The sequence below is a fragment of the Saccostrea echinata genome, unplaced genomic scaffold, assembly GCF_033153115.1.
Source record: "Saccostrea echinata isolate AGI-Se365-2 ecotype Australia unplaced genomic scaffold, CSIRO_AGI_Sech_v1 ptg000002l, whole genome shotgun sequence".
Classification (NCBI taxonomy): Eukaryota; Metazoa; Mollusca; class Bivalvia; order Ostreida; family Ostreidae; genus Saccostrea; species Saccostrea echinata.
Window position 1 is genome coordinate 28,930,745 of NW_026889751.1, and position 27,960 is coordinate 28,958,704.

A 27,960-nucleotide genomic window follows, 5' to 3' on the forward strand; every position below is an offset into this window, starting at 1 on the left:
CTGTATCCGCCCCTGTGTCTGTCTGGTCATGTAGTTTGTCTACCCTGGGTCATCGTGATAAACCGCCTTGTGTACACAGTGTCACTACATGCTATAGTTAGTTTAAATGCCTTTATGGAGAGAATTTTCATTTCTTTGAGAAGTTTTTGTTGAAGGTCATAGAATAATCCTCGGAACCATTGAACTCATCTTACGCTATATTCTACTGAACCTATAGATTCATGTTTTACTAAATATTTGCATGATTCCACTTTATAATACTGAGGAGTTATAAATATTACGTAACTGTTGTTCAATATCTATGAACGTACCTGATAAACAATAATAAAACGATTAGCTAAAAATAGAATCAACTATTCGGTTAAACTAAGCCGATGAAATTTAAGTCTAGAAATGAAATTGATACTTTTTAATTTTATTGTCTGTAAAATACCTCTTCATTGTGTCATCTTATACTCTATTACAATGTTCTAAAACTGGCTTTGGTATTTTTAAGTTGTTATATTGTAAATTTGGTATTTATAACACTGTATAATGCCACTCAGTTAATTAAAAATTTAAAAATATGACACTTTGTTATCTTTCATTCTTTGTATTCAAACTCAATTACAACAGTAGCTCTCTTTGAAAGCATTGATTGAACTCCATATCATGTGCATTTGGAAAAATACCCCTCTGCTTAGTTTAAAATTAATTGAACAGGTACAGAATTATGGCCAATTTCTAAGTTCTTCCAAATGAAGACACCGTGTAATGAAAGTCAAACGATTCAAATAGGCTAAATATTAATAGGACAATGATTATCATACTTACCACACTTATCACATCATATTTATCACACTAATCACATCATAGTTATCACACTAATTGCACTGTTCTCATCCAATAATATCATTCCTCTCGCATCCAATCAAATCATGCTTCTCACAGCCAATCACTTCATACCTCTTATCCAATCACACTATTCTTTCACATAAAAAAAAAACATATCAACCTTCTCACATCTAATCACATCATGATTCTAACTTGCATCACACTTTTGAAATCTATCACATCAGGTTTCTCACATACAATTACATAACATTTCTCAAATGCAAACACATCATATCTCACATCCAATCATATCACACCCAATCAAATCATATTTTTCACATCCAATATATCACATCACACTTACATCAAATCACATCTCCTTCTCACATCCAAACACATATGCTTCTCATATTCAATCCCATTTTATGCTTTTAACATCAAATCACTTCATGCATATCACATCTAATCACTTCATTTTTTTTTTTACACATCTAAATAATCATTCTTTCCACATTCAATCACATCATACTTCTAACACTCAGTGACATCACCTTCTCATATCCAATCACATCATACTTTTAACATCCAATCACATCATGATTTAACATCCAATCCCTTATCATGCTTTTCACATCCATTCAAATCATGCTTCAAACAGCCAACCACGTTGTACTGGTAAATAATGTAAATCACGTCATGCTTTATCATACTGTACACATCCAATCAAATCATGCTTCTCAGTCTAATCTCATATCACACTTCTCACAGCCAATCACAGCATGTCTCATGCTCTGACGTTTTCACAACCAATGTCATATCACACTTCTCATTCTTTCATATCATGCCTCTCACATTCCATCACTCAGTATCTTTTCACATCCAATCAAATCATTGTTCTAACATCAAATAACATATTATACATCTATTCAATCACATTTCCAACATCCAATCACACTGTACTTCTCACATCTAACCATATTATGCTTTTCACATCCACTCGTATCCCACGTGTCTAACATCAATCACATTATGCTTATCATATCCAACCACATCATAATTCCTTAAGTAAATCTTTGGTACAATAAAAAAACCTCACTGCTCAATGGCCCTGAGTTCTGTATATAGGTCAAAATTTGAAGCCCTTCAGTGACATATGGTGATGTCTCTATATGAATAAAAAATTCTCGAATGGGACGTAAAACAACATCCAATCAATCAATCATTATGCTTCTATCATCCAATCAAATCATGCTTCACATATCCAATCACATACCTATTGAATGACCTACTTACCTGTTTGAAAATTATGTGTATTTCTTGGTTTTCCATTGTATGTATTAAATGCACCTTAAGTGCGCTATGAGAAGTTTCCACTGAAAATAATGACCACATTATTAACAAAGTTAATCCCAAGCAGGGAAAGATGTCTTTGATATGTGAGGGAGCAACAATGGGAGATTAATGCTATAATCTCACTTGCCCTCTAATTGATGCCCTCACATTTTTAATCTTTTGGATTTTTCCTCATTTGTCATAATGTGAAGATAGCAAGTGGACCCATTTGTACATGTAGAACATTAAAGTCTCAGATACTACAGCAAAGAACAAAAGATGGCGACTAAAGAATGGAAGGGGGAGGGTTGACAAATATAAAGATGTCAACAAGAAGGGAATAAAAGCTGACAAAAGGAACCCTGGAGTCATGAATTTCACAACTTTGGTGAAGGGCACACTGCTTAGTATAAGCATGCCAACAGTTTGTCTGTTCAGAATACAAAAAAGATTTCTAGAAATTGATGGTTTCTGCAACATTCCTCAAGCCCTAGGGAGCAAAGACCATGAAATTCAACATCCCCCCCCCCCCCCCCCTCATTTTACCAGAAATGCTAAATACTATAATTGGTTGAAATGATTTATCCATTTAAGAGATGAGGCTGTAAATGTTCAAAAGTTTACGATCAATGACAGAGGAAAACAGATGGGTGACTCAGGTGACCTAAAAACAAGACTAGCAACTAAATATAGATTTTTTTATTGAAAAATATACTAATACACTGTAATCATAATCATCATTTCCCATTGCATGGGTAATTACGAGAATTTGAAAAATTAGTTATGCTAATTGTCTAATTAAGTCAAAACAAAGCAAAAACGACATTACATGTCTAATTAATATAATGTGATCCTCACAAAAGACCAATATATTAAAAAAAAAAAATACATATGCAATCTCCATTCAAAAATAATATAGTAACCTGACTAACCTGACTAAGGTATTCTCTTTTTAGTTCTCATTTAAACTAAGGCTTTTAAAATCCACAACTTCACACTCATCAACCACATTAGTAATGTTCAACCTCCTGGTATTATAAAATGTCTCAGACACACAATTTTTGCTGTGGTAAGTAAATGAGATACACTTTGGAATGGATTTCAAACGAACTCTCAATTACAGATAAAATTTAATTCATGCTGATAGATATTGATGAGAGCTATGCAACTGCATCAACATTTTTTGAGCTCTAAAAATACTTTATGTGGTAAGGTTGTACAGAATCGTAATTATGCATGTCCATATTTTGAAATTGAAGGGGACCAACACCCATCACTGAGTATACTCTTAACCATGAGTAAAATTGTATACAGTCATCTAGTATTTGCTACCCAGTCATACAAAAATCAATAAAAATGCCCAAATGCATACTAATATATTAATGCCTTAACAACACAAATGTTGTTTCAAAATTATCAAACAAAGTAGTATTATATTTCCCCAATATTTGTAAATGATTTCTTTAAAATAACCCTTCTTATTAAAATAAACCTAATTGATTATCTATAACTTTGCTATTGTCATACAGATATAACATTATCTGTGATTGGCTGCATTGTCCAGTTGCTCCGCCCCTGTAGGCGGAGTTCTAATTGATGATACTGTCTAAGCGTGTCTCTGTGACCTACACTCATTAGAGTGATGCCCAGTTCCTGACACTTAGTGTACAACACCCGCTCCAGGTCAATACTGATCTGACTCGTTGCCTCATCCAGAACTAGCAAAAAATGAAACAAGTTTAGTTAGAACCCAAACAGTTGCTAAAAATACTAAAAAGTAGAACATATATTTCATAAACTATCTAATTTCCTCATACGCAATGTTCCAAAGAATGCCTTGTTCTAGATTTAGTGAAAATAGTAGAGTGCTTTGGAAATGTAAGAGGCAACAAACCTTAAGAGGGAGGATGAACTTTAGACAAAAGAGGCCTATTTTTAAACATTTGGTTCAGGTAAGCTTAAACTAAAAACAAGAGGCCCATGGGCCACAGCGCTCACCTGAGTAACTTTGGCCTTGCTGTTTTTCACCTGATTTCTCTCCCCCCCCCCATAGTACTTATTGTGGCCCCGCCCTATCCCCAGGGGTCATGATTTGAACAATTGGAATCTACACTATCCTGGATGCTTCCAAGTAAGTTTCAGCTTATCTGGCCCAGTGGTTCTTGAGAAGAAGATTTTTAAAGATTTTTCCTATATATTTCAATGTAAAACTTGGATTCCCTATTGTGGCCCTGCCCTACCCCCGGGGGTCATGATTTGAACAATTTAGAATCTACACTACCCCAGCATGCTTCCACATAAGTTTCAGCTTATCTGGCCCAGTGGTTCTTGAGAAGAAGATTTTTAAAGATTTTTACTACATATTTCAATGTAAAACTTGGATTCCCTATTGTGGCCCCGCCCTACCCCCGGGGGTCATGATTTGAACAATTTAGAATCTACACTACCTTAGGATGCTTCCAGATAAGTTTCAGCTTTTCTGGCCCAGTGGTTCTTGAGAAGAAGATTTTTTAATGACCCCACCCAATTTTTGTATTTTCTTGATTATCTCCCCTTTGAAGGGGACTTGGCCCTTCTTTTTAACAATTTAAACTCCCCTTCACCCAAGGTTGCTTTGTACCAAGTTTGGTTAAAATTGGCCCAGTGGTTCTTGAGAAGAAGTTGAAAATGTGAAAAGTTTACAGACGGACGGACAGACGGACGGACGACGGACAACGGGTGATCAGAAAAGCTCACTTGAGCTTTCAGCTCAGGTGAGCTAATAAACTGACCTGCAAATTTTGGTTGATGAAAGAAGAGTCTGACAAAGGACAGTCTCTGCATCTCTCCAGGGGACAGTTCCTGATACCTACATTAATACAGAAAATGAGCATATAAAGATATGTACCAGTATAATAGTCAACATAACTCATTTCAACATGTCTTTATCTTCTAACTAATTAAACCCTTTAGCCACACTAACAAACAGAGATTTAATAACACACAACACCATAGTTTTATTACCTAACTTTTGCTGATGTTAACAATCAAACAGCAAGAGGCCCAAGGGCCTTAACGGTCACCTGAGTACAACAATTTAGAGGATCCATAAACTGATAAATGAAGCTTTGTTTCTCAATAGCAAGGAAAACAGTATGATTAAGATCAACAAAATAATTGGTCTAGTATCTTTCTATCTGTCCCCCATTTATCACTATGCAGACCATGCACACTCTTAACAAAATGTCTATATTATTACCTCTCACATTGGCCTCACTTGGCCTTTGAAGAACATTTAAAAAGATGTTATTTTTGTTTCATTTTTATTCATCTACTATTTCCAAGTCTACCTGATTATTAAAACTATGAAATTACTTTTCGTATTATACAATAAACGTTCTTGCATAATTCTCTTATTCTATTAACCTTTCAAATACATTATCTACAGTGATTAATTATCAAAGGTGAATGGCAAAGGGAAATAACTTCACTCAGCAAAATACAAATTAATAGAGCCCTGGCCAGGACCAGAACACTTGACTAAATGGTCCAGATGTTCAAAATTCTGGTAAAAATACCTTGCTTATAAAAACTTTTACTCTGTTTGCTTCCAATATGCCCAGGAGCATTTAACACAGCCCTACCCTAACACCAGAACCCATGACCTAGGGTCATGAAAATTTACAAATTTGGAAGAGGTACCCTCATCATCATAACTATGCAATTAGTTGAAGATTTTCAAAGAAATTATGAATTTTCACTATATAATCAAATAGAGCCCCCCCCCCCTCCTCAAAGATACAACAGAACCCCTGGAACCACAAGTTTTAAAAATTTTGTAAAAGCATCCTTGCTCATCATAACTATACACTTGTTTCTTTGCTTTATAACCAGGAGTAGAACAAAATATTTTGAAAGAAATTATGAATTTTCATTATATAATCAATAGAGCCCGCCTTTCACCAGAACCCCTGACCCAGGCGCCATGAAATTCACAATTTTGGAAGAGGCAGCCATGCTCATCATAACTATGTACTTAGTTAGTATATTTCATACCCAGGAGCAGAGAAGAAGGCTTTCAAAGATTTAATGCGTTTTCACTAAATAATCAATAGAGCCCCTTCCTAACACCAGGATCCCTGACCCAGGGGCCATGAAATTCACAATTTTGGAAGAGGCAGCCATGCTCATCATAACTATGTACATATTATAACCTACCAATCATGGATGGTCTACATACTATAACCTACCAATTATTGATGGTCTACATACTATAACTCACCAATCATTGATGGTCTACATACTATAACTCACCAATCATGGATGGTCTATACATACTATAACTCACCAATCATGGATGGTCTACATACTATAACTCACCAATCATGGATGGTCTACATACTATAACTCTCCAATCATGGATGGTCTACATACTATAACTCACCAATCATTGATGGTCTACATACTATAACTCACCAATCATTGATGGTCTATACATACGATAACTCACCAATCATTGATGGTCTACATACTATAACCCACCAATCATGGATGGTCTACATACTATAACTCACCAATCATTGATGGTCTTTACATACGATAACTCACCAATCATTGATGGTCTACATACTATAACCCACCAATCATGGATGGTCTACATACTATAACCTACCAATCATGGATGGTCTACATACATTAACTCACCAATCATGGATGGTCTACATACGATAACTCACCAATCATGGATGGTCTACAACTATAACTCACCAATCATTGATGGTCTACATACTATAACTCACCAATCATTGATGGTCTACATACTATAACTCACCAATCATTGATGGTCTATACATACGATAACTCACCAATCATTGATGGTCTACATACTATAACCCACCAATCATGGATGGTCTACATACTATAACCTACCAATCATGGATGGTCTACATACATTAACTCACCAATCATGGATGGTCTACATACGATAACTCACCAATCATGGATGGTCTACATACTATAACCTACCAATCATGGATGGTCTACATACTATAACTCACCAATCATGGATGGTCTACATACTATAACCTACCAATCATGGATGGTCTACATACTATAACTCACCAATCATGGATGGTCTACATACTATAACCCACCAATCACTGATGGTCTACATACTATAACCCACCAATCATGGATGGTCTACATAACTTACCAATCATGTGATGAGTAGCTCTCTAGTCCCATTGATCTTTCTGTCAGTTTCTGTAGCCCTGTAATCTCCATATACTGATTGATTGACTCATCATCTAGTGAAACTGAAACATAAACAGTCACAACCAAATTACAAACATTTATATTATCATAAAATTCAAGTTCATATATCCACTATAAAATTACCATATTAATTTATAATAATAGCAGTGTATCTATACAGATTTAGATATTACTGTAAAAACTCTTTTCCCCCTTCATTAATACATGTATAAATCCACTACAAAATTACCATATTTAGAATTACATGTATAGCAGTGTTACTAGTATACAGATTTAATTTATATTGTGAAAACTTTTTTCCTTAGTTAATATAATTGTTCCAGTAAAAGTTTAACCTGATCCATGGTCTGTTTCTTTCAGTGGATAAATCACCTGTAAGCATTCATAATGCACAATTCATGAATTTTTATAATTCTACATAAAAGGGCTAGGAAATCTAACAATCTCATTAATTCTAAATTAAAGAAAAAAATGTCTGAAGTTTATAGAGCAAAATTTTGCTTATAAATACCTCACCTGTTGTTTGAGCGTACCATCTGTGAAATATGGTTTTTGAGGTAGAAACAAAATCTTGCTGGGATTTAAAATTTCATGAAATTTCACACTTCCTGTAGATAAAATAAGAGAAAAATAATTTTTGTTGACCTTTTCTGTAGGTACATGATGACCATCTCTTACTGACCTTCATTATGCTTACCTTTCTGAGAGGGCCACAATCCGGCTATGACCCTGAGTAGAGAACTCTTGCCACACCCAGAATCCCCTGTTATGAGGATATTTACTCCAGCCTCCAACTGGAATGTTAAATCTGTTAAACCAAACAAGTACAAGTTATCAAATAATTCATCCTTCACTAGACATGTTTTGTTGGATCCTGAGCATCACAAAATCTAAATGAATCTCCATAAAGGGCTTGTTTCTTAATTGTGTGTTCATGCATACATGTACTCAGAGCTATAGATAAATCTTGTTTATTAATTACTTTGGAATAAAAAATTTGATGTATTCTACTTCTATTACAAGTGTATGCATGCAGTTATGATGCCCTTCTGTAGCATTCCTATTTGCAATCTTCATCCTGTAAATCCAATTTCTTTTTTTTTTACCTCAGCTAAACTGAAAGCTTAATTTTTTTTTTCAATTTTAAATCAAACAGTTTTAACTTAAAAACCACTTGGTCAATTTCAAATGAACTTATCACAGAGTATATCTGAGTAAAGGAATAAATATTTTATCACTTGAAGGACCATGTCCCTTACAAAAGACTGAAAAACAGTGGATTCATAAATAAGTCTTTTCAAGAATCAACTGGTCAGGCAAAAGGTCCAAAACAGTTTTCATATAGAATATATCGCACATATTTGAATATGTTCAACTTATGGAACTGATAGACCTCTAGTTTTTGTTTGTTTGTTTTTTTATTTTTGTTAATGGTGAGAAAGGAATTTGGTATCTTTAAAAAGATTCTAAAAGCAGAATTGATGAATACACATAGATATTTATGACATGCATAACTAGCCAGCATAAAAGCTTACCATTCCAAATACATTACATTTTCATTGCAGTTTTTCTTCACTGAATAACAGATAATTTCTGTGATAGAAATTATAGGGTTTAGCCCTTACAATTACCCTAGCTCCAAGTGTAACCCTTGCCTTAGAGCTAGGGTTAGGGTAAAAAAGGTTATTTTTTTTTATTCCATTCCATTGGTTAGTAACTAAAGACATTTCACCTTATTTCTTTTACAATTTTGGTTAAACAGTAAAATTCAACAAAACTTCTTCATCCACAGAAATTATCTATTATCAGGTACTTTGTCACCGAAATAAATGCTGTGTTAAAATCTAGCTAGGATTGTTCTCTATGGATGACCGTGTTACTCACGCCTTCCTCCTGGATCTGTAGACTTACTTTTACACAGAATGTCACTGGATTTTGGTGGAGCGTACGTTAGCTCGGTGACGGATATGGCTCTCTGGTCTATATGGCTGTTAATATTGAGATCTGTTAATTCAACTTGATCACTAAAATAGACACAGTAAAAATTCCAATTCTTCACAGAAAAAAGAGGAACAACTGATTTAACAAGGCTTGCTGGTAAACAATTGCTATACAATCATCTAAAAACTTACTGATTTAACTTATCACATGTAATATTTTAGCATATTCAACATGATTACAAATTTAATTCCAGGTCATGTTAAGATAAACATATATAGTTAAACTCTTCTTTGTCAGAAGGTAAAAAAAGTTTTTAAAATGACCATCTTCATCTCTAGCCTCCTTTAAGAGAAAAATACAACTGTGTAGGGAGATAAATCTACAATTGATGAATCATTGTTTTCTTATGCTACATCATACATGTACTGTGATTTCATAGCATTGCTGTTCATGAGAACAAGATTTCACTAATTTTAATTATCTCCCCTTAAAAGAGGGTTTTTGGCCTTCATTTGAATATATTTCATTCTCCCTTACCCAAGGATGCTTTCTTATAAGTTTGGTTGAAATTGGCCAAGGGGTTCTGGAGAAGATGACAAGAGGCCCATGGGCACAACACTCACCTGAGTCAATATGGCCATTCTTTGTCAGCAATTTTTTTTCTCCTACATATTTATTTGCAAAATTTTGATCCCCTGTTGAAGTCCTATCCTACCCCTAGGTGTCATGACTTGAACAAAGTTGAATCTAAGAATCGAAACTACCTGAGGATCCTTCCATATCAATATGACTATATCATGACTTTGCTTGTTCTTGAGAAGATTTTAAATTTTTTTTACCTATATACACCTGTTCATGTGTTCCTATTTAAAGCTTTCATCCACCATTGTGGCCCCATCCTACCCCCTGGGGCTGTTATTTGAAAAAAAAAATGAATCTACACTATTAATGAAATTTCACTTAAGTTGGCCGAGTGGTTCTTGTGAAGAAGATTTTTTTTAAGAAGACACCAAATTTTCACTAATTTTTAATAATCTCCCCCTGAAAGAAGGCCTGGCCCATCATTTGAAGAAATTTGAATCCACTTCACTTAAGGATGCTTTGAGGCAAGTTTGGTTAAAATTGGCCCTGTGGTTCTAGAGAAAAAGTTCGAGACAGACAGACGCCATACAAAATGTGATCAGAAAAGCTGACTTGAGCTTTCAGTTCAGGTGAGCTCAATGTGAAAAGTTTATGATGCCGACAACGACAACATCAATCATGGCAGACAGGACAAACTTCGAGCCTTTGGCTCAAGTGAGCAAAAAATGTTTGTTAATTTAAATCCCCAGTATACACAGACAAGGAAGTATAAATACCTGACAGGTAGATAACACAGGTAAATGAGTCACGTGATACCTGTACATAGAGACAGACCGTACTTGGCTGACAAGATAGACGCCATTAAAGTAAGGTAATAATTGCTGATTCATTTGATAACTTTTGCTTATTTATAATAATATGTACTTTAAATTTCACATAAAAAGAAATTACGAACATGATTTTTTTCAAACATTATTAGTATACAATATTTTTATGTGAATGCTGAACTCTATACCCATAAACAAGGACAAAGCAATACACTTTGTCCACTGTACTTTGCTGTCTGGTACAAATATTCTAACAGGGACTCTACCTAGGTTTGACAAATATGAACAATACTTTTATACAATTCTGGGGTTCATTTTGTAAAGCTTTCTAATATGACATATAAAGATACCGGTACATCTTACAACAACAATATGTCCAAAATTAGTGTCATTGCTGTCTCACACAGCTGTCAGCTCTCATAATATCATCTTAAACTGTTATAATGAAATGAAAATGCAATTGAAAGAGGAAAAATTTGTATTTAAACTGAACTCTTACAATTGTTAAGGTGTGGTCAGATGTGATATTTCTATTCGACTAATACTGAACTCTTGACGAATAGAATCGATTGGTGAGGTGGTCACAAGATACAATTTTACATTCAATTAACAAATGATTTTGAAGACAAATAAACAAGTGTTTGCACTGTGTTGTGGAATCTTTTTGATATTTATAGGTAGAACCTTGAAGGGGGGTCATTACATTTATACTGTAATTCAGCCAAAAAGTACTTTGAACCCCTTCCCAGGAAAAGATGATAACAGATTGGTCGAGTACTCTTATTTGTCATTTCCACATTCTTGTTTAAGAGCTGAGTCTTATTCATTTGATTTGATTACTTTTTATTGAAGTGCTGTAAGAATATTTTTCCATACTAGGTCTACTTTGATCATGGACCCCCGTACCAGTGCCCAGGACGTGATGCGATGTGACCTGTGTGAGACTGCTGTGGTACAGATGCACTGTGATACATGTCTTGTCAACCTGTGCACAGCTTGTGTTGGAAAACACATGATATCTGATGAATCCAAAAGACATGAAATTGTCCCATTCAAGCTTCGAAAATCTACTCCCCTCTACCCTGGATGTACATTTCATGACAAAGAACAGTGTGAAATGTACTGTAATCAATGTGACATTCCTGTATGTGCAACCTGCCTTGCTTCAGATCAACATCTAGGTCATAAATTATTAAAAATCTTACAAGTTCTTGATGAAAAAAGAGATAAGATTATCAAAGAACAAACTGAATTAAATGATACAATTTACCCAACCTACCAGGACATTGCCTCTGATGTACAAAACAGAATGAGTCAGTTAGAAAAGGAATATGGAGATCTCTCAACAGCCATAACAAAACATGGAGAGGACTGGCACAGAGAAATTGACAAACTTGTCAAGAAACTTAAAGCTGAAGTTGATGAGATGAAAAACACACAGTTACAAACTCTACAAAAACATCTGGATGAAATAAACAAGACAATGTCTGACATCAAGGATGAAATCAATTCATCTTATACTGTTGTAGACTCGAATGAAATTTCAAAGCTTTTTAACTTTACAACTGTTATAGAAACATACAAAAATCTTCCACATAAAATTGTGCTGTCTTTACCAAAATTCAGACCAGACAAAATTCAAGGAAAAGAGCTAAGCAAACTATTTGGAAGTTTATCATCAAGTTCTCTTACTTCAGATAAACATGGCTACAGCATGAAAAGAACACAGAAATCAACAGAAGCTGGATCCTCTCCTCCAGTCAAACAGTTGCTTGATGAACCAGAGACTGTCACCACCATAGACACTGGGTATGATAGACTTTACAGTGTGGCCTGTCTGAGTGATGAAGAAATCTGGACAAGTGGAAATGGCAGCACCATGAAACTCTACAGCATCAATCAGGGATCACTACTCAAGTCAATCACAACCATGTCAGGGAACAGACCATATGACATAGCAGTAACAAAAAGTGGAGATCTAGTTTATACTGATTACATTGATAGAACTGTGAACATTGTGAAGAATGAGAAGGTAGAGGAGGTGATCAGACTACAGAACTGGATACCTACAGGTGTCTGTAGTACCTCCTCTGGTGACCTCCTGGTTATCTTGGACAGTATTGATAGAAAACCAACAAAAGTTGTCTGTTACTCTGGCTCCACAGAGAAACAAACCATTCAGTTTGATGATAAAGGTAAACCTCTCTATTCATGTAGTTATAGTGGCAGATACATTACTGGGAACAGGAACCTGGATATCTGTGTGTCTGACTATGTAGCTAATGCAGTAGTGGTGGTCAATCAGGCCGGGAAACTGAGATTCAGGTACACTGGACATACTCCTGCTCCAAAGAACAAACCATTCACTCCACAAGGAATCACCACAGACAGTCAGAGTCACATCCTTACAGCTGATAATAACAATGAATGTGTCCACATCATAGACCAGGATGGACAGTTCCTCCGTTACTTAGATTCTGGACTAAAAAATCCCATAGGACTATGTATAGATACAAATGAAAATCTGCTTATTGCTCAAAATCATAAAGGACAAATGAAGAAAATAAAATATCTGCAGTGAAACAGTGCCTACAAAATGCTGTATTTAATGTCAATAATTAAATAATTTCTCACCATACTCTATAAAAGATAACATTATAAGTACATGGATTTTTCATCTGATTGCTGCAGGTATAAGCAATGATGTTGAAAATATCATGCATGTTATTGTATGAGGGTCATTCAAAAAGTTTGTAGACTTTTGTCAAAACATTTTTATTTGACGACATATTATAACCAAATTTGATAGACATACTTTAACAATAAATCCATGTAATTTGAATTGAAAAATTCAACTATATCATGACAAGTATCAAAATTAGTTAAAATTTAAATCTGCAAAAACAAGGTTACAGAGCATGGCCAAAACTGAGTAATTCTCTAAAAATACATTTAATTATGTCTATAGTTATATCTCTAATAAATGGGGCTTAAACGAAATAAAATTGAAACAGTCAAATACATTTTTGTTTTATAAGTATCAAATTGTAATGTTACAGTAATAGATAGCTTTGTTAGAGAGGAACCAATTTCAGAAGACAGGTAGTCATCTTTGAAAAGAGTGAAAAGGTGATGTCAAAGGACGTCATGGGACAGTGAGTAGCGAAATAATTTTGTTTTGCACTCGAGAAACCTCTAAACAAATTCTGAAAATGATGGAGGAACCAAGAAATATATCGGAAGTGAGTCAAGCATTTGTTATTAATGGTAAAAATGTTTGAGTGGTAGAGAATTTGATTCGGACGTTGACAGTCTGTGAGGAAACAGATTTTCATTAAAAAACTTGGTCAAAAGACTAAGTAAGGTCATGGAAAGTGATATGCGGCTTCATTGTTGTGGAACTTATAAAAGAGGAGTTATGCAGTAAAGAATTTAGAAACACTGAGAAACTAACTTATGCTACTCTTACAATTGTTATCAAACTATGTGTCAAGTATTATGGAGACCTTTTTAATGCATTAAAAAGGCACTACAACCCGTGTACAGTGTAGTTAAAAGTGCTCCGTGGTGACAAAACATGTTGAATTTAAAATTGAGTTACATGAGTTCCATTTAATCAATTGGAAAGAAACTTCACACATCAACAAAAAAAAAATGTTTTTGCACTTGAAAATGTGTTATCATAAATCTTGTAAAAATAATATCATGAAGAGCGATATTGACAACTAATTACTAAACTGTATGACAAACTGTGTGATTTCACCTTTTACATCATCAACTTCCCCTATTTATGTAGTAATATTCCAGCATCACCTGCATATGGTGATTACCTCTCCTAACTGATTCAATATGCAATAGCATGCTCTGAATATAATTAATTTTTAAACTGAGATTTGAAGGGGCCTGGACACAGATTTGAAGTTAATATTTTCTCATATTTTCTGTAAAATATCAATGCTTATATGTTGCTAAAGCATTTCACAAGGAAATATAATAAAAAACTTCTTTTATCTAGAAATTATTAAAATAACAAATTTCAGGACGCATTTGATTGACACATCCTTGCACTTTCACCAAGTAAACTTTATCCTTAATACTTAAGAAAAGTAGACATTTTGTTGTATATTAATGAAAAATATCAAAACTATAATCCAGAAAATTCAGAGTAAAAATGTGAGAAAGCAAAACCAGCTCCCCAGTATTGTCAGTCTGTGCTCAGTGATGTGTGCAGTTTAACAAATTGAACACACCCTGTAATTATTAATTTTACAATAACAGAGCTCATGTCCTGTTTACAAAAACAGTTTACATTTCACAGGGTGTGTTCAATTTGATAAACTCTGAATGTGTCAATCAAACACGTCACGAAATTCATAGTTTCAATAATTTCCACATAAAATAAGTTTTTTTTATTATATTTCCATGTCAAATGCTATATAGCAAAATATACATGTAAGTCATGATATTATACAGAAAATTTGAGAAAATATTAACTTCGAATCTGTGTCCAGGCCCCTTTCAGCTATTGATAAGCTATTGACAAGTAAGTTGGTGTTACAAAGATTTAAACATGCAACCTCATTTAAAGTATATATCTATATTCGCATTATGTCATTAACAAATAGTAAAACCAGAACCACACTTCCTTTTCCGAGATGTGATTTTTTAACTACATTGCTTTGACTTTTACTCGGTGTTTCAAATATCCAATGATGATTATACTACAAGTTGGTCTCGTCAACAAAAGTGTAACAGGAAATTAAGTAAAAGGGAAAGGATGGAAAAATGTAAGGTTGACAGAGACACGATGAGGGAATAAAGATATAACATAAACAACATTTCTGTTGATGAGAATGTGCTGATAACATGAACCACAAGTATGCTATCAAAGCCGATGCGAGACGGACAGTCAAAGACTATTGTCGGCAGGCAAGGTGAATACTGATAGCTTGCAAGAGAAGGAATTGGCTACAATTTGACAGCGACAACTTTAATAAATTTCATTATTTCAAACATCAAAATATTAACTTTAAAAAATTATCACTTTAAATTTATAGACACCCCCCCTCCGCCCTGCAAACCCATCCGTTTATAAAGCACAATGCAAAAATATCTTTTTTATAGAATAGATTAGTAGTACAATGTAAATGAAAATAGTTTATTCACTTGCAGCACACTAATTTTCTGTACCCAGATCATTCAGTTTGCTAAAACCGGTTAATCATGGTCAGATTCATTGTCTCTAATTTTACTGAAAAGTGGTATATACATGTATATATATTTTTGAAAATCTAAAACAAGGTGAATTTTAGGGACAGTAGGTATTGGATGTGTATTATTATTGTTTTACATATGTACAACTTTATAAATACAATCAAACTACAAATGTATAGTAAAATATGGCAAGATATTACTTTTGGGAGAAAAATTTCACAGGGGTCCCTATAGCGCAGAGCTTATATCATTAAAAGTAATGTGTCAATGTATAATTTTTTTTTAGCTAATTCTTTTCCTAAGATGTTATTTTGTAAAAAGAAAACACCTTCTCAAAGATTGAGTCCATAAAAATATTTTAAAATGACACAGACTGATCTGTGCAGCATATTTTCTTGTGTTACATTTTGATACGTTAGCCCAACAAAGTGCACATATTTTAATTCAAGCAAAACAATGATTAAATATGGTTTCTATTCTATTTTGAGTATTAAAGTATGACTGTCTAGATTTTAATTCGTATTTACATTGTATTGACAAATTTGAAGACAGATACCTTTTCTTAAATTTCAGTATTTTGCGTTTCGGGGTATATACTGCTGAGAGGCAATAGCAGAAAAATAAGCATGTTGACATATAATTTTTCTTATGGCTATCTATTGCTGGTACATGTATGTATGTCTATATTATGAAAGCAAGTTTTTTTCAAACTTGAGCTCATTTAGTGTCAAGTATAGAACTACCTTAAGTCAGCTTTTTGCAAATTTTATGGTTACTTTAATGACCTTATTTGTAAATACAAAGTAATAACTTTGGTCAAATTTTGTCTGACATGTTTCATACCTTTTTTTTTTTTTCATTGACAATCTCAATAATAACCCGTTAACACATGTACAACACTAACAAACAAGAGACCAATGGGCCACAACACTCACCTCAGTATCTATGGCTCTGTTGTTCTTTAATTAGCAGATTTTTTCCCTTATCTTTATGTTAAACTTTATTAACATATTGTGGCCCTACCCCAACCATGTGATTTGAAAAAAAAACCTTGAATCTATACAATCTGAAGACGATTCAATATCAATATGACTAATTTAAAGTCTTTTTCCTATACTTATTGTTGCCCAAGCCTACCTCCTGGGTCATGATTTGATAAAAAAAAAATTGATGTACATTCATGTACATGCAGCTAACCTGTTTAATTCTGTCAAGGACTGACTCAACCATGAAAACAATGATAATTGATTTTCAACATAAAATGATGAAATAACAGTTATCTTAATTAGTCTTAAATTTTGCCCTATAAAATTAATTTGCTTGATTTTTCTTTTTCATCCTTATTTTCTATAAGCAAATTTTCATAATTCTAGTGAGAAGAGTTGTCCCCCTTTAAATATTAATATTTCTTTAAAACACATTTTCTCAGGCTTTTTTTTTTTTTTGGCTTGAGTAAGTTATAGGTAGAGTGTTTGTGTAAATCAGTATATACCTGGAAGGTAAATTTGGGGGTGGATTCTTCCTCACATAGTTCAGTGTCCCCTGCTTATCTCTGACTCGCTGCAATTCTTCAATCAATTCTCCAACTCTGAAAAATATTCACATAGGTTCAAAATTTTCAGCATGTAATAACTCTTAGAAAATTGGATTTTATAACATGTGCTCTAGTTATAGAATGGCTGCATATTCGTCTTTATGAGCAATTCTACTAAAGTTATTGCCGAGATCAAAGAAATGCTGCAGACATTATTCTCCAATAAATCAAGAACGTCATCAAAAAATTATCAGATCAGAAATACATATCAAACCTGTACAGTTGAAATGAATATTCGACTTTAGAATCTAATACTTATTAAGACTATATCGATGTGTCATCCTCCATAATCCAAACAGTGTGTATTGCTTAAAGCAGCTGATAAATATCGGCACGATTTTTTTTAGCTAAATGGAGCTGTTCCATGGACCTGCCCAGAACATTCATACTATGTGATTTTACTGATAAAGCAATAAAATAGACTGATTTTGCTATTTTACATTCAAAAAAATTAAACAAATTTATAAACAAAGGTTGTTTTTAATCCAACGAAAGCTCAAATTGTCTGCATTCCATTGCAATAGATACACAAGTAAACTAAACCCCCTGTCAAGCCTCATCTAGAGAAACAAATGAACTCTGGCGGAAGTTTGACAAGTAGGCTAAACAAACTAATAGACCCTCTGGTGTTAAATGGAACAGCCTAATCGTGACATGGTGACCTAATTCTTTCTCTATAGAGGAAACGATCAACATATTTTAGAGCTGTTAGTAGAATGGAAATAAAGTTCTTGTTGTCATGAATGATGCAGGATAACCTCCTTGGTCTTGAAATATTGTTTGAAATATAAAAGCCTAGGCTAACACCTCAGCTTTTATTTTTCAAACAACATTTCTTGACCTTGGAGGTTATCCTGCATCATTCACGAAAACGCCAACTTTTTTCTTAAATAGCATTTACTTCCTCATCATAATAAGTAATGTATGTGGTCCATTCCTTACCTGTGAGCGTTCCCAGCTACCTCTGCTGCTTTGACTGACAGGTCAATTAGGCGAGTAAAACAGTTGATGAGGTACATAATCACAAAGGAATTCTACAAAAAAATATTTTATATCTCAAATTTCATGTAGAGCTTACAAATCACCACAATTCTGAATTTAAATGGCATGCAACAAAAATTAGCCTTCACAGAGTATACTGCTGCTAACTCTGTATGAACAGTAATGTTTTAAAAGAAATTTTCATAGTTTTGTTTGTTTGTCAAGAATTTTTCACTCTTATCGAGACTCCACCACTTGCCAGTGGAGGGCTGCAAATTAAGACCAGTCCTATACTCGGCACTCAGGGCCATTAAACAGTGAGGCATCTTTTTTTGTGCCAGCACCTACTGCGACACAGGACCTCGGTTTACATGGTCTCATCTGAAGGACCAGTTTCCATGTCCCCCAGTGTGATTTGAACCCGCAACGTATGGATCAATTACTCTGCGACTCTAGAGCAAATGCTCTAACCACTGCACCTCACGGTTGACAAATTTTCTTAGTGATTATGATGAAAGAGAATTGTGTACTCACAGCACTGATGAGAGAGGAAAAATCAGCTGGTGACTTGTTGTCATAATCGCCATGGAAAATGGGGAAGGCAAGAAGAATATAACTCAGTATACTACCAAGGTAATCAAACAAATTCACAGAAACTACAAGAAGAAAATGGCACAATGAATTTAGAGAGTATGTCTTAGTATATCCTCATGATATGCCTAACAGCAAATAAGGAAACAAATAAAGAATGTCCAAGTGATAACACATTTAAGATTTTTAAATGTCTCATTTTTTTATTATTTATCTGGAATACAGTTGGAGGATCATAAATATACTTACAATTGAGTGCATACTGCCGTAATATCAGATGGTGTTGAGTCTTCAGTAGTTTATGGAGTCTCTGGTCTGTGTAGAATTTCTCTATTTCTCCTGATCTATAAAACGCTGCAGACTCTGCATTAGCCCGCAGCAACATGTGCTTAAATCTGAAATATAAACAGAAGTGGTGCACTGTGCTTAAATCTGAAATACATGTATGTGTATGTACGAAAACTGAGGATGGAACATTGTTATATTCTTTCAAACAAGAAAAGGATTTTCATTGACTTAAGACAAAATAAAAAGTGTGAAAACGTGGATTTTAATTTTTAAATGTTATTGTCTGCAAAGGATAACAAGCAGATTAACTTTAGCATTTTCAAAGTACTTCTCACTTTTTTCTTAAGACAGGTACGCAGAAAAATCAATAGCTAATTATTCAATGCAGAAGGTTTATAAAGAAAAAAAAACTTTATTTTACAAATGCTGAAACCCCTTAAATTTGGAAACATGCTTATCCACCAAAAGTTTACCTGGTCATGCTAGGTCAACAAGTTTAGTAGAATGCATACATAATTACCTGTAATTTCCCTCCATTTTCTCTCTTCTGAACACATACTGCACAACTGGTGACATCAGAAGCTTGTTAATCACCGTGGCAACAATGAAGAATGATAGGACACCCACAGGGCCCAGGTAACTTGTGCTGCAACAGAAAAAATTTCAGGAGTGATACATGTTTATCAATGTATATACACAAATTAAACTGATGGATCAACTCTTTGACGATAGTCACATTAGATTATTTTATGTACAGGGTACCCCTGTCATCCTACACACTTTAGTGATTTTTACTTGACTTTTAATCTTAAAATTGGTAGGCTTTGTAACAAATTTTCTGGATTGAAAGGACTTGACTGAACTGGTAGTACGCGATGTACCGACCTTTCTACACTTTTGTAGAGGTAGTATGCAATGGTGAAGGGAGCTATGATGATCGGAGCGAAGATCTGACTGAAGTTATCACACATCCGGTCCAGGTCCTGCGTGATTCGCTGATCCCTAGAGATGGAAATATACAACTGCAGTGGAACTTAGGTGGAAGAATACAATTTGTGTTCCCAAATAAATTTCAAATAAAATGTTCTAGCATTAAAAGTGTTCAGCCTCAACTTCAAAAAATCACATTAAAGTTTGCATGTAATGACATACTATGCGTAATTCACGTTTCTATGATACATACTAGGGATGTCAATGAGAACCCAGTTAACCGGGTACTTGATCGAACGTCCAAGTATCGAATACTAAAAATGGTACTCGGTTACTCGGAAGTATATTTTTTTCTTGTTTCAAAGTACATATTTTTATCAAAAACTTACAAAAAATTATTAAATATTCATACGGTAATTAGCGTGTCGTCATCTACACCTGTAAAACACCCATTATCGCCTGTGGCTGTGTATATACAGTAATTAATGACCAATCACCTGGTACACAGCTGTTCTCACCTATTGTGGTCCTTAATTTTTGGATGGCTTCAATGATTGTTTTCAGTAAACATAGTTGAAGTATGGTCTATTATATTCAAATCGTTTTTAAATTATTTAATTAATATACGGTAGCGAAATCAGACATGCATAGAAATACAGCTACCTACTTCAAAATACCGCTACCTACTTCAAAAGTGAAGAAATATTTAGAAATAATTAAAGATTTTAAAGAATTTGAAAGTCAGTTTGCGTAGTAGGTTTAGTGGGAAACAACCAAATTATGAAATAATATTAGATTAGCGATCCCAACAATGTCTTTTCCTTCTCTTTCGTTTGTCTAACATCACAAAACTGCGTAACAGATTGTCCTTTTGCATTGATGAAATAGGTCCTAAACAAGAACTGTAAACCATTTTTATTTTTTTTATGTATTAATTGTGTCTTTTGAGTTTATTTGATAAATAAATTTGGTACCAAAAAATCATTTCCCTTTGACTCAGTTATATACATTAATAAACGTGAAAAAAACAGCTTTGGGATTTGACAGAGCTTAACCGGGCTCAAGAAAATTAATACATTGTCTTGTACTTTCATTTTTACCGAGTACCCGGGTACTCGATCGGAAAAACGTCCGAGTAACCGATTATCAAAAATTGACCGATTTGACATCTCTAATACATACGGATTGTCAATTTTCCCTGCCACATTGACATTGTAATAGACGAGATCTGTGAAATACAGTTTGTGGATTTTGGCATTGATACAACCTCTCCATTTTATGTACAGAACAGAAGCAAGATAGACAGTGGAAGCTTTTATCTACAAAATAAGAAAAGTGTAGTTGGGTCAAGATAACACACTAACCTGAGCCACATAATTACAAAGAAATACTGTATGAATGAGAAAAAATCATCCTTTTTGCCTTGTCACAAGTGGGCAAATTTAAAATGGAGCCAAATAAAACAAGAAGAAGTTATCTCTTTATCACAACTGTTGTCCAGGTTGCAAGTGTGAAAGAGCAAAAATAACGTGGGACAAAAATAACCTTGTATACACTAGTTCTTAAAAGTTTTGGACATTGACCCCCCCCCCTTCAACCAAACAGCACAAAAACTATTGCATACCCGGTAGTATTCTCTCCTCATTAAGTTTTAAAGAAGATTTCACTAATACACTTCAGTATAAAACATTGGACTCTCAATATAGTCTAATTCTGGCCAAATGTAGCATTCATATGCATTTTTTTCATTTTCTTGTCAACTGGTTTAAGAGAAAATGATGTTTACATTGACCTTCTTTACTCCATAATTCATCTATTAAAATGAAGTTTTGCACTTGAACCATTATAACAACTTTATCTATGTGTAATGGTTTGGACCATGGATATCGGCCTGGGTAGCTCAGTTGGTAGAACCTGACTAGTGATGCAGGGGTTCTGGGTTCGATTCTTGGTCCAGTTATACATTTTCTCCTTTCTCGTTACATATGGAATATTTTTGGTCAAAAAATGAAAATGATCCAGTGGTTTAGAGAAAAATTACATGCTTACAGACAGATTAATAGTAGATAATTTCTGAAGAAACTCTGATTAAGTAACATATAACTGATAAACACCACCAAAGGTGATCACTGGTCAAGTTTTCAAATTTGGCAATTAACAAATAGAAGTAACAAGTTTAAAAAGCTTTTAAAAATCTTCTACTCAAAATAACACTCGTTATGCAGTTGAACTTACGAAGGCCTCTGCAATAATAAGAATGACAGCCATGATGGTTTTCTCTCTGAATCCTCTCATATCTCGGTCACCAAAAACTTTGTAATATTTGGACGGGATGTTGCCAATGTAGAAAATGACCACTTGTTCTGAAATGAATCACACACACTAGTAATTTGTGTTGCGCCTGCATAGCAAACCTTTAGTGTTGTTTAGAATGTATGTTTCTTAGTTATGTTTTCATTATAGAACTAAAGATGCATGTTTACACTTGGAACAACAAATGTCAGTGTTTCATTTTGATTATGTGGATTACGTTTACCTGTAGTATATATTTCCACTTTTCTCTATTCTAGAAGAGTGTCTCTTAAAATTATTATGTCTTGTAGAACTTAGCATCAAAAGATTTATTTATTACTGGGATTTCGTTATATGATAACTGGAAATGCATGAGATTCAATAATTGCGAAAACTGTATGGTAGAGATGAATATATCCGGATTGTTAGCAGACGAGTAGTTTCTGGATATATAACTCTAGAAATAATAAGCTTAAAATAATTATAAAATTATAGTTATATAAAATAGATCTTTTGGAGTATTATTAGTAGGTTGGTTTATCCTAGTTTATTGATAAAAGTATTGTTTTTGGAGTTTTACATTTTACATATGACGTAGTCGCAGCATCACTGCGTCACAGTATAAAAGCAGCAAACTCGAAGCGTCGTCGTCAGATCTCCTCCAGAAAAATAAAGCAAAAGTCGGTGTTGATCGGTGCCAGTAAAGTTTAAGGTAAATTCATATTTTAGATAAGTTTGAAAAAGTTAAAAAAAAAAAACCTTCTTAGCCTATTTAGAAATAGTTTATTAAAATGTAATTCTTTAGAAAATATTTGAGAATTTTTATTAGCTTTAAAGTATTCAGATATTGACTACTCGGTGTGAGATTCTGAGCCAAAGTTTGTTTCTTAAATTATTAGAATAAATTTTAGTATTATTGACTGTGCAAGTTTAGAATAATTAATTCCGTTTTTATTGAGATTTAGCTAAAGTTAATTTACGGTGCAGTTTGGCACCGGTGGCACCGAGCACCGGGTAGCACCGTGCACCTGGTCGCACCAAGCACCGAGTAGTATATATTAGACCATTCTAAGTTGCATAGGTTATAAATTATGGTTGGCATTAGCACAAGAACTTTCCTATCTACGCATGACATGCTAGCATAGGATGGGGGGGTGGACTTTTTGTTATTAAGAAGTAGATATTTGGATTTCAGATATAGTTCTGATTACAGTATCAGAGTTCCTGATTGTGCCTGTATAGTTATACTTAGTAGTAGCAGCAGATAGCACCAAACATCTTGAAGCTCCAGAAATCGAGAAGTAGCACAGAACACCTAGTAGCACCGGAAACCGAGTAGCACCGAACACCGAGTAGGCCCGAGCACCGAGAAGCACCGAGTAGCACCGAACACTGAGCTCCGTGGAATTTCGGCAGTATACTTAATATTGAAGAGACATTTTAAATATTTATTGAACTTTATTGTCTTTGATGCTATAATAAATATATGTACTGATGCTATAATAAATATATGTATTAACTGTTTATATATATTTCTTTCCTTTATTAAAACTAGGTACCTTCGAACCCAACTATTGTAACGTGCCTCATAGGTACCGAGTTGATATAAAATTACACGTTACAATTGGTGGCAGCGAATTTATTTATATTTACTTATAAAACCCAAAACGTTACATTTGGTAAAGAATGAGCTATCCCTACTACATTTGCTTTCTAACATGCAGGTACAATGTATATATTTTTGCAATTTATATGATTTTTTTTTTTGCTGACTTCTTCAACTTAATCAGATCTTTTATAGGTACATGTACATGTATATAATTATTTTTTCCAAATCAATTATATATTTTTTTTTATATATGTTTAAACATTCGCAATAATAATTTATTTGTTCCCTGTACCACAAACCCAGTGACCCCCAGGACTGCGCAGTCTAAATATACCCTTACCTAAGAATAATTGATACTGTTTAATCTCAACTTTAGCATTTACCACATTCCCAGGGTTCATATAAATTGCTTCAAATCTATTGGTCCCATAACTCACCACACCACTTGCATTTCTATAAATTAGCTGAAATCACCACTTAATTAAGGAATAACTGTACAATTTTTTGGTTTCATAATGTGATCAAGCAATTGGCTTGTGTGATAATTTGCATAAACACTGAAGGCGTTTATGCATAAAATTATCATGCAAGCCAATTGCTTGATCATCGTCATGAAACCAAAAAATCTGACAGTTATTCCTTATATTTACATGCACTTGATTCCGTTAATTCACGTGCTACAAGCCCCACCTATTTCTGTCTATCTCTCAGTACCGGGGCAGCATGTAATTTTTTTTAACCCTGCCTATCAATGAAATAGTAGCTTTATGTAGAAATCAAGTATTTTTACTATTTGTAGTCTTATCTTATCTTGGACAAAGAAATATTAAAATGTAAATATCAAAAGATGTAGGAAACTATCAACAATCCAGTAATGTAAGAATTTCCAAAATGCACTGTACAAAAAAGTTCTACAAATTGTCACATACTGTACCTTCCCAGGAATTACCAGATACCCAGTATCCCCATGAATTACAATAAACTCAACATTCCCCAGTATGACCTCATATCCAGTACCCTTAGAAATTACCATATATCCAGAATCCCTTGGAATTACTACAAATAACCCAAGTACATGTATCCTTAAGATTTACCACTTATGCAGTATCCACCTAGATTTACCACATACCCAGTATCCCCTGGAATTACCACAAATCTAGTACCCCAAAAAATTACCACATACCATTACCTGCACATGCAGAGTCCCCTAAGAATGACCACTTATGCAATATCCCTTGGAATTTCCACATATCCAGTACCTGAAGGAATTACCATATAACCAGTATGCCAATTAAGGAATTACTACATACCCAATATTCCCAAGAATTACTGCAAATGGAGTATCCCCAAATAATTACCACATTTGCAGTATATCCAGGAATAACCACATACCTGGTATCCTTAGAAATTACCATAAATCCCATATCCCCAAAAATTACCACATATGCAGTATCCCCATGAATACCACACATGCAGTAATCCCCTGGAATTACCACCCAGTATCCCCGGGAATTTCTATATACCCAGTATCTCCAGAAATTACCACATACCCATCAGTCCAAGAAATTACCACATACCCAGCAGTCCAAGAAATTACCACATACCCAGCAGTCCTAGAATAAGCAGCAGGAAACAGATCAGCACCTGAACACTTTTCCAGGAGGGAAACATGTACCCGGTCAGCTTCAGGAACCGCTTGAAGAACAGCAGTCCAAACACATGGCTAAAATTATAACACACATAAACTTCAGAAATAATATACGCGTTTTATTATACTGATGTATATTATAATTTCTGAGGGTTGAATTACCCTATACTGCAGTTTCATAGGCAAAACATGAAAACGTCAAAAGAAAAACACCGCAAGAATAAGCTGAAATCCTGATGACGTCACAATGCTACTGAAGTCATGATGACATCATCATTGTATTGATTTATCCCAGGAAATTAAAACTGGTGTCAAAAATTGCATGAAAATTTTCCGAGAGGGGTATAGCTTTGCTATGCGTGGAAATTTTCAGACTATAAAAGATAGTTATTTTACCTTCTTAACTTTATGTAGGAAACATTTTAACAGACTGAAGTATAATAAACAAGATTATTACATTACATTATTTACCATGTCATCTGATTTTGCTAATGTATTATTTTGTCTTGAAAGACTGACTAACGCATTAATGATAAAATATGGCTATGTTCCTCTGACTTTTAAAATTGATTTTGGAGAATCTTAACCAGGTCCTGCACAATCTCTTGGTTCAGCTATATAGCCTGAATATTAGCTATGTAGCTTTATTATGCTATTCAAAATAGCTTGATTTAGCTATTTAATCAATTTTCTCTCTAAATGTTTCATCATTTCAGCATGTACAAATAGTTGCGCTTTCGTGCAGTGATAGTTTTTAACTCTGAACTGATCTGAAAACAACAGCTAGGTCCAGCACAATCTCTTCATTTCGCTATATAGCTTGAAATAGCTATATAGCTTTATAAAGCTATTCAAAATAGCTTGATAAAGCTATTTATATGCAGTTTTTCTGGAAATTTTTTTTTTGTAAGAAATAGCCAAAAAGTCGCAAGTATTTGACTAATTCATATATGTACTATGGGCTATCAAAACAACAACCAAAATCAAAGATAGTTCTAACATTGCAGCATTTGAATACTTTTAAGCAAAAGATGAATTTCCATTGTTTGAGTAACTGTACACTACCTTGTATGCTTTGAGACATGGATAAGTATGATTGCTTCTCATTGTACTGAATTATTACCAGTCAATTATCTTGTTGACCATAATAGGCCTCCTTTATAATTCAATTGCAGGAGTAACTGTATCAATTGCTTTATATAGCCCCAAAACTTTTAGAACTTTGAGTACAAATTAAGTCTCTTAAGAAGACGCAATTTGATGAGTGATTTTTACATGCATTATTTTTAGAAGAGTTCAAGGTTAAATATTATCACTGCACCAAGGTGCGACTTTTTGTGCATGCTGAGAAAATAACACATTTAAGAAAAAAAGTGTGATAAAATAGCTAACTCAAGCTATTCTGAATAGCTTAATAAAGTTATAAAGCTAAATCAAGCTATATAGCTAAATCAAGAGATTGTGCCGGACCTGAACAACGCATGTAAAAATCACTCATGCAGTTATCCTAACAGTGGAAATACCTCTTTTGCTTAAATGAGTTCAAAAGCTGCAATGTAAGAACTATCTTTGATTTGGGTTGCTTTATGATAATCCATATATGGATAGTGATAAACTTGTGACTTTTTGGACTTTGTCTAAAAAAATTTTTTGTGAAAAAATAAATCAAGGGATTGCACTGGACCTGTTATTAACATCTGTAAACCATGGTATCACATCACACATGAGGACGAAATCAAACAATTGTTGAACTGTTAAAACACCTTTTTGCAAAAGGTTCATGTTGTCTAGAAGTTCAGTACATATGCACTGCTTTGCACTTGCAGGAGCACATCTGAGGAATGACATGGAAGCCACAGGTAAAAACCACCTCACCTTTTGTGCTTTGCTCGTGACTGTACCCCAGTATCCATGCCTTCTGCCTTCTTTTATCTGCACTGTTATTTCACCTTTCTCGTCTCCTCTCACGCCGGAACCCGGTTTCTCATGTCGTCCACATGCAACCGGACTTTGACTTTACGTAACCTTAAAAGTTTCCGGTTAGTATAAAAACAGTAAAAGGCAT

General features: G+C 34.1%; 2 protein-coding genes across 3 annotated transcripts; one reads left to right on the forward strand and one right to left on the reverse strand.

Moving 5' to 3' along the window:
* Positions 1–3,629: 3,629 nt before the first annotated feature.
* Positions 3,630–27,904, reverse strand: LOC133176558 (lysosomal cobalamin transporter ABCD4-like). Of its 2 annotated transcripts, none has more exons than XM_061311682.1 (17): positions 27,771–27,904; positions 25,852–25,970; positions 22,582–22,709; positions 21,529–21,665; positions 20,302–20,418; positions 19,937–20,062; positions 19,378–19,523; positions 19,072–19,193; positions 18,499–18,590; positions 17,455–17,550; positions 9,310–9,386; positions 8,096–8,206; positions 7,915–8,006; positions 7,734–7,770; positions 7,337–7,439; positions 4,917–4,993; positions 3,630–3,863 (listed from the first exon to the last, which is right to left on the reverse strand). In XM_061311682.1, the coding sequence occupies exons 1-17, from the start codon at positions 27,806–27,808 to the stop codon at positions 3,667–3,669; spliced, it is 1,815 nt and encodes a 604-aa protein (XP_061167666.1). In that variant the 5' UTR covers positions 27,809–27,904; the 3' UTR covers positions 3,630–3,666. The 2 variants fall into 2 exon arrangements, with proteins under 2 accessions (XP_061167666.1, XP_061167660.1); XM_061311676.1 differs by having other exon boundaries at positions 9,310–9,422.
* LOC133176576 (E3 ubiquitin-protein ligase TRIM71-like) lies at positions 11,621–13,571 on the forward strand. Its single transcript, XM_061311691.1, has one exon. It carries the CDS (start codon positions 11,641–11,643, stop codon positions 13,327–13,329), a length of 1,689 nt encoding a protein of 562 aa, XP_061167675.1. The 5' UTR covers positions 11,621–11,640; the 3' UTR covers positions 13,330–13,571.
* Positions 27,905–27,960: the final 56 nt, after the last annotated feature.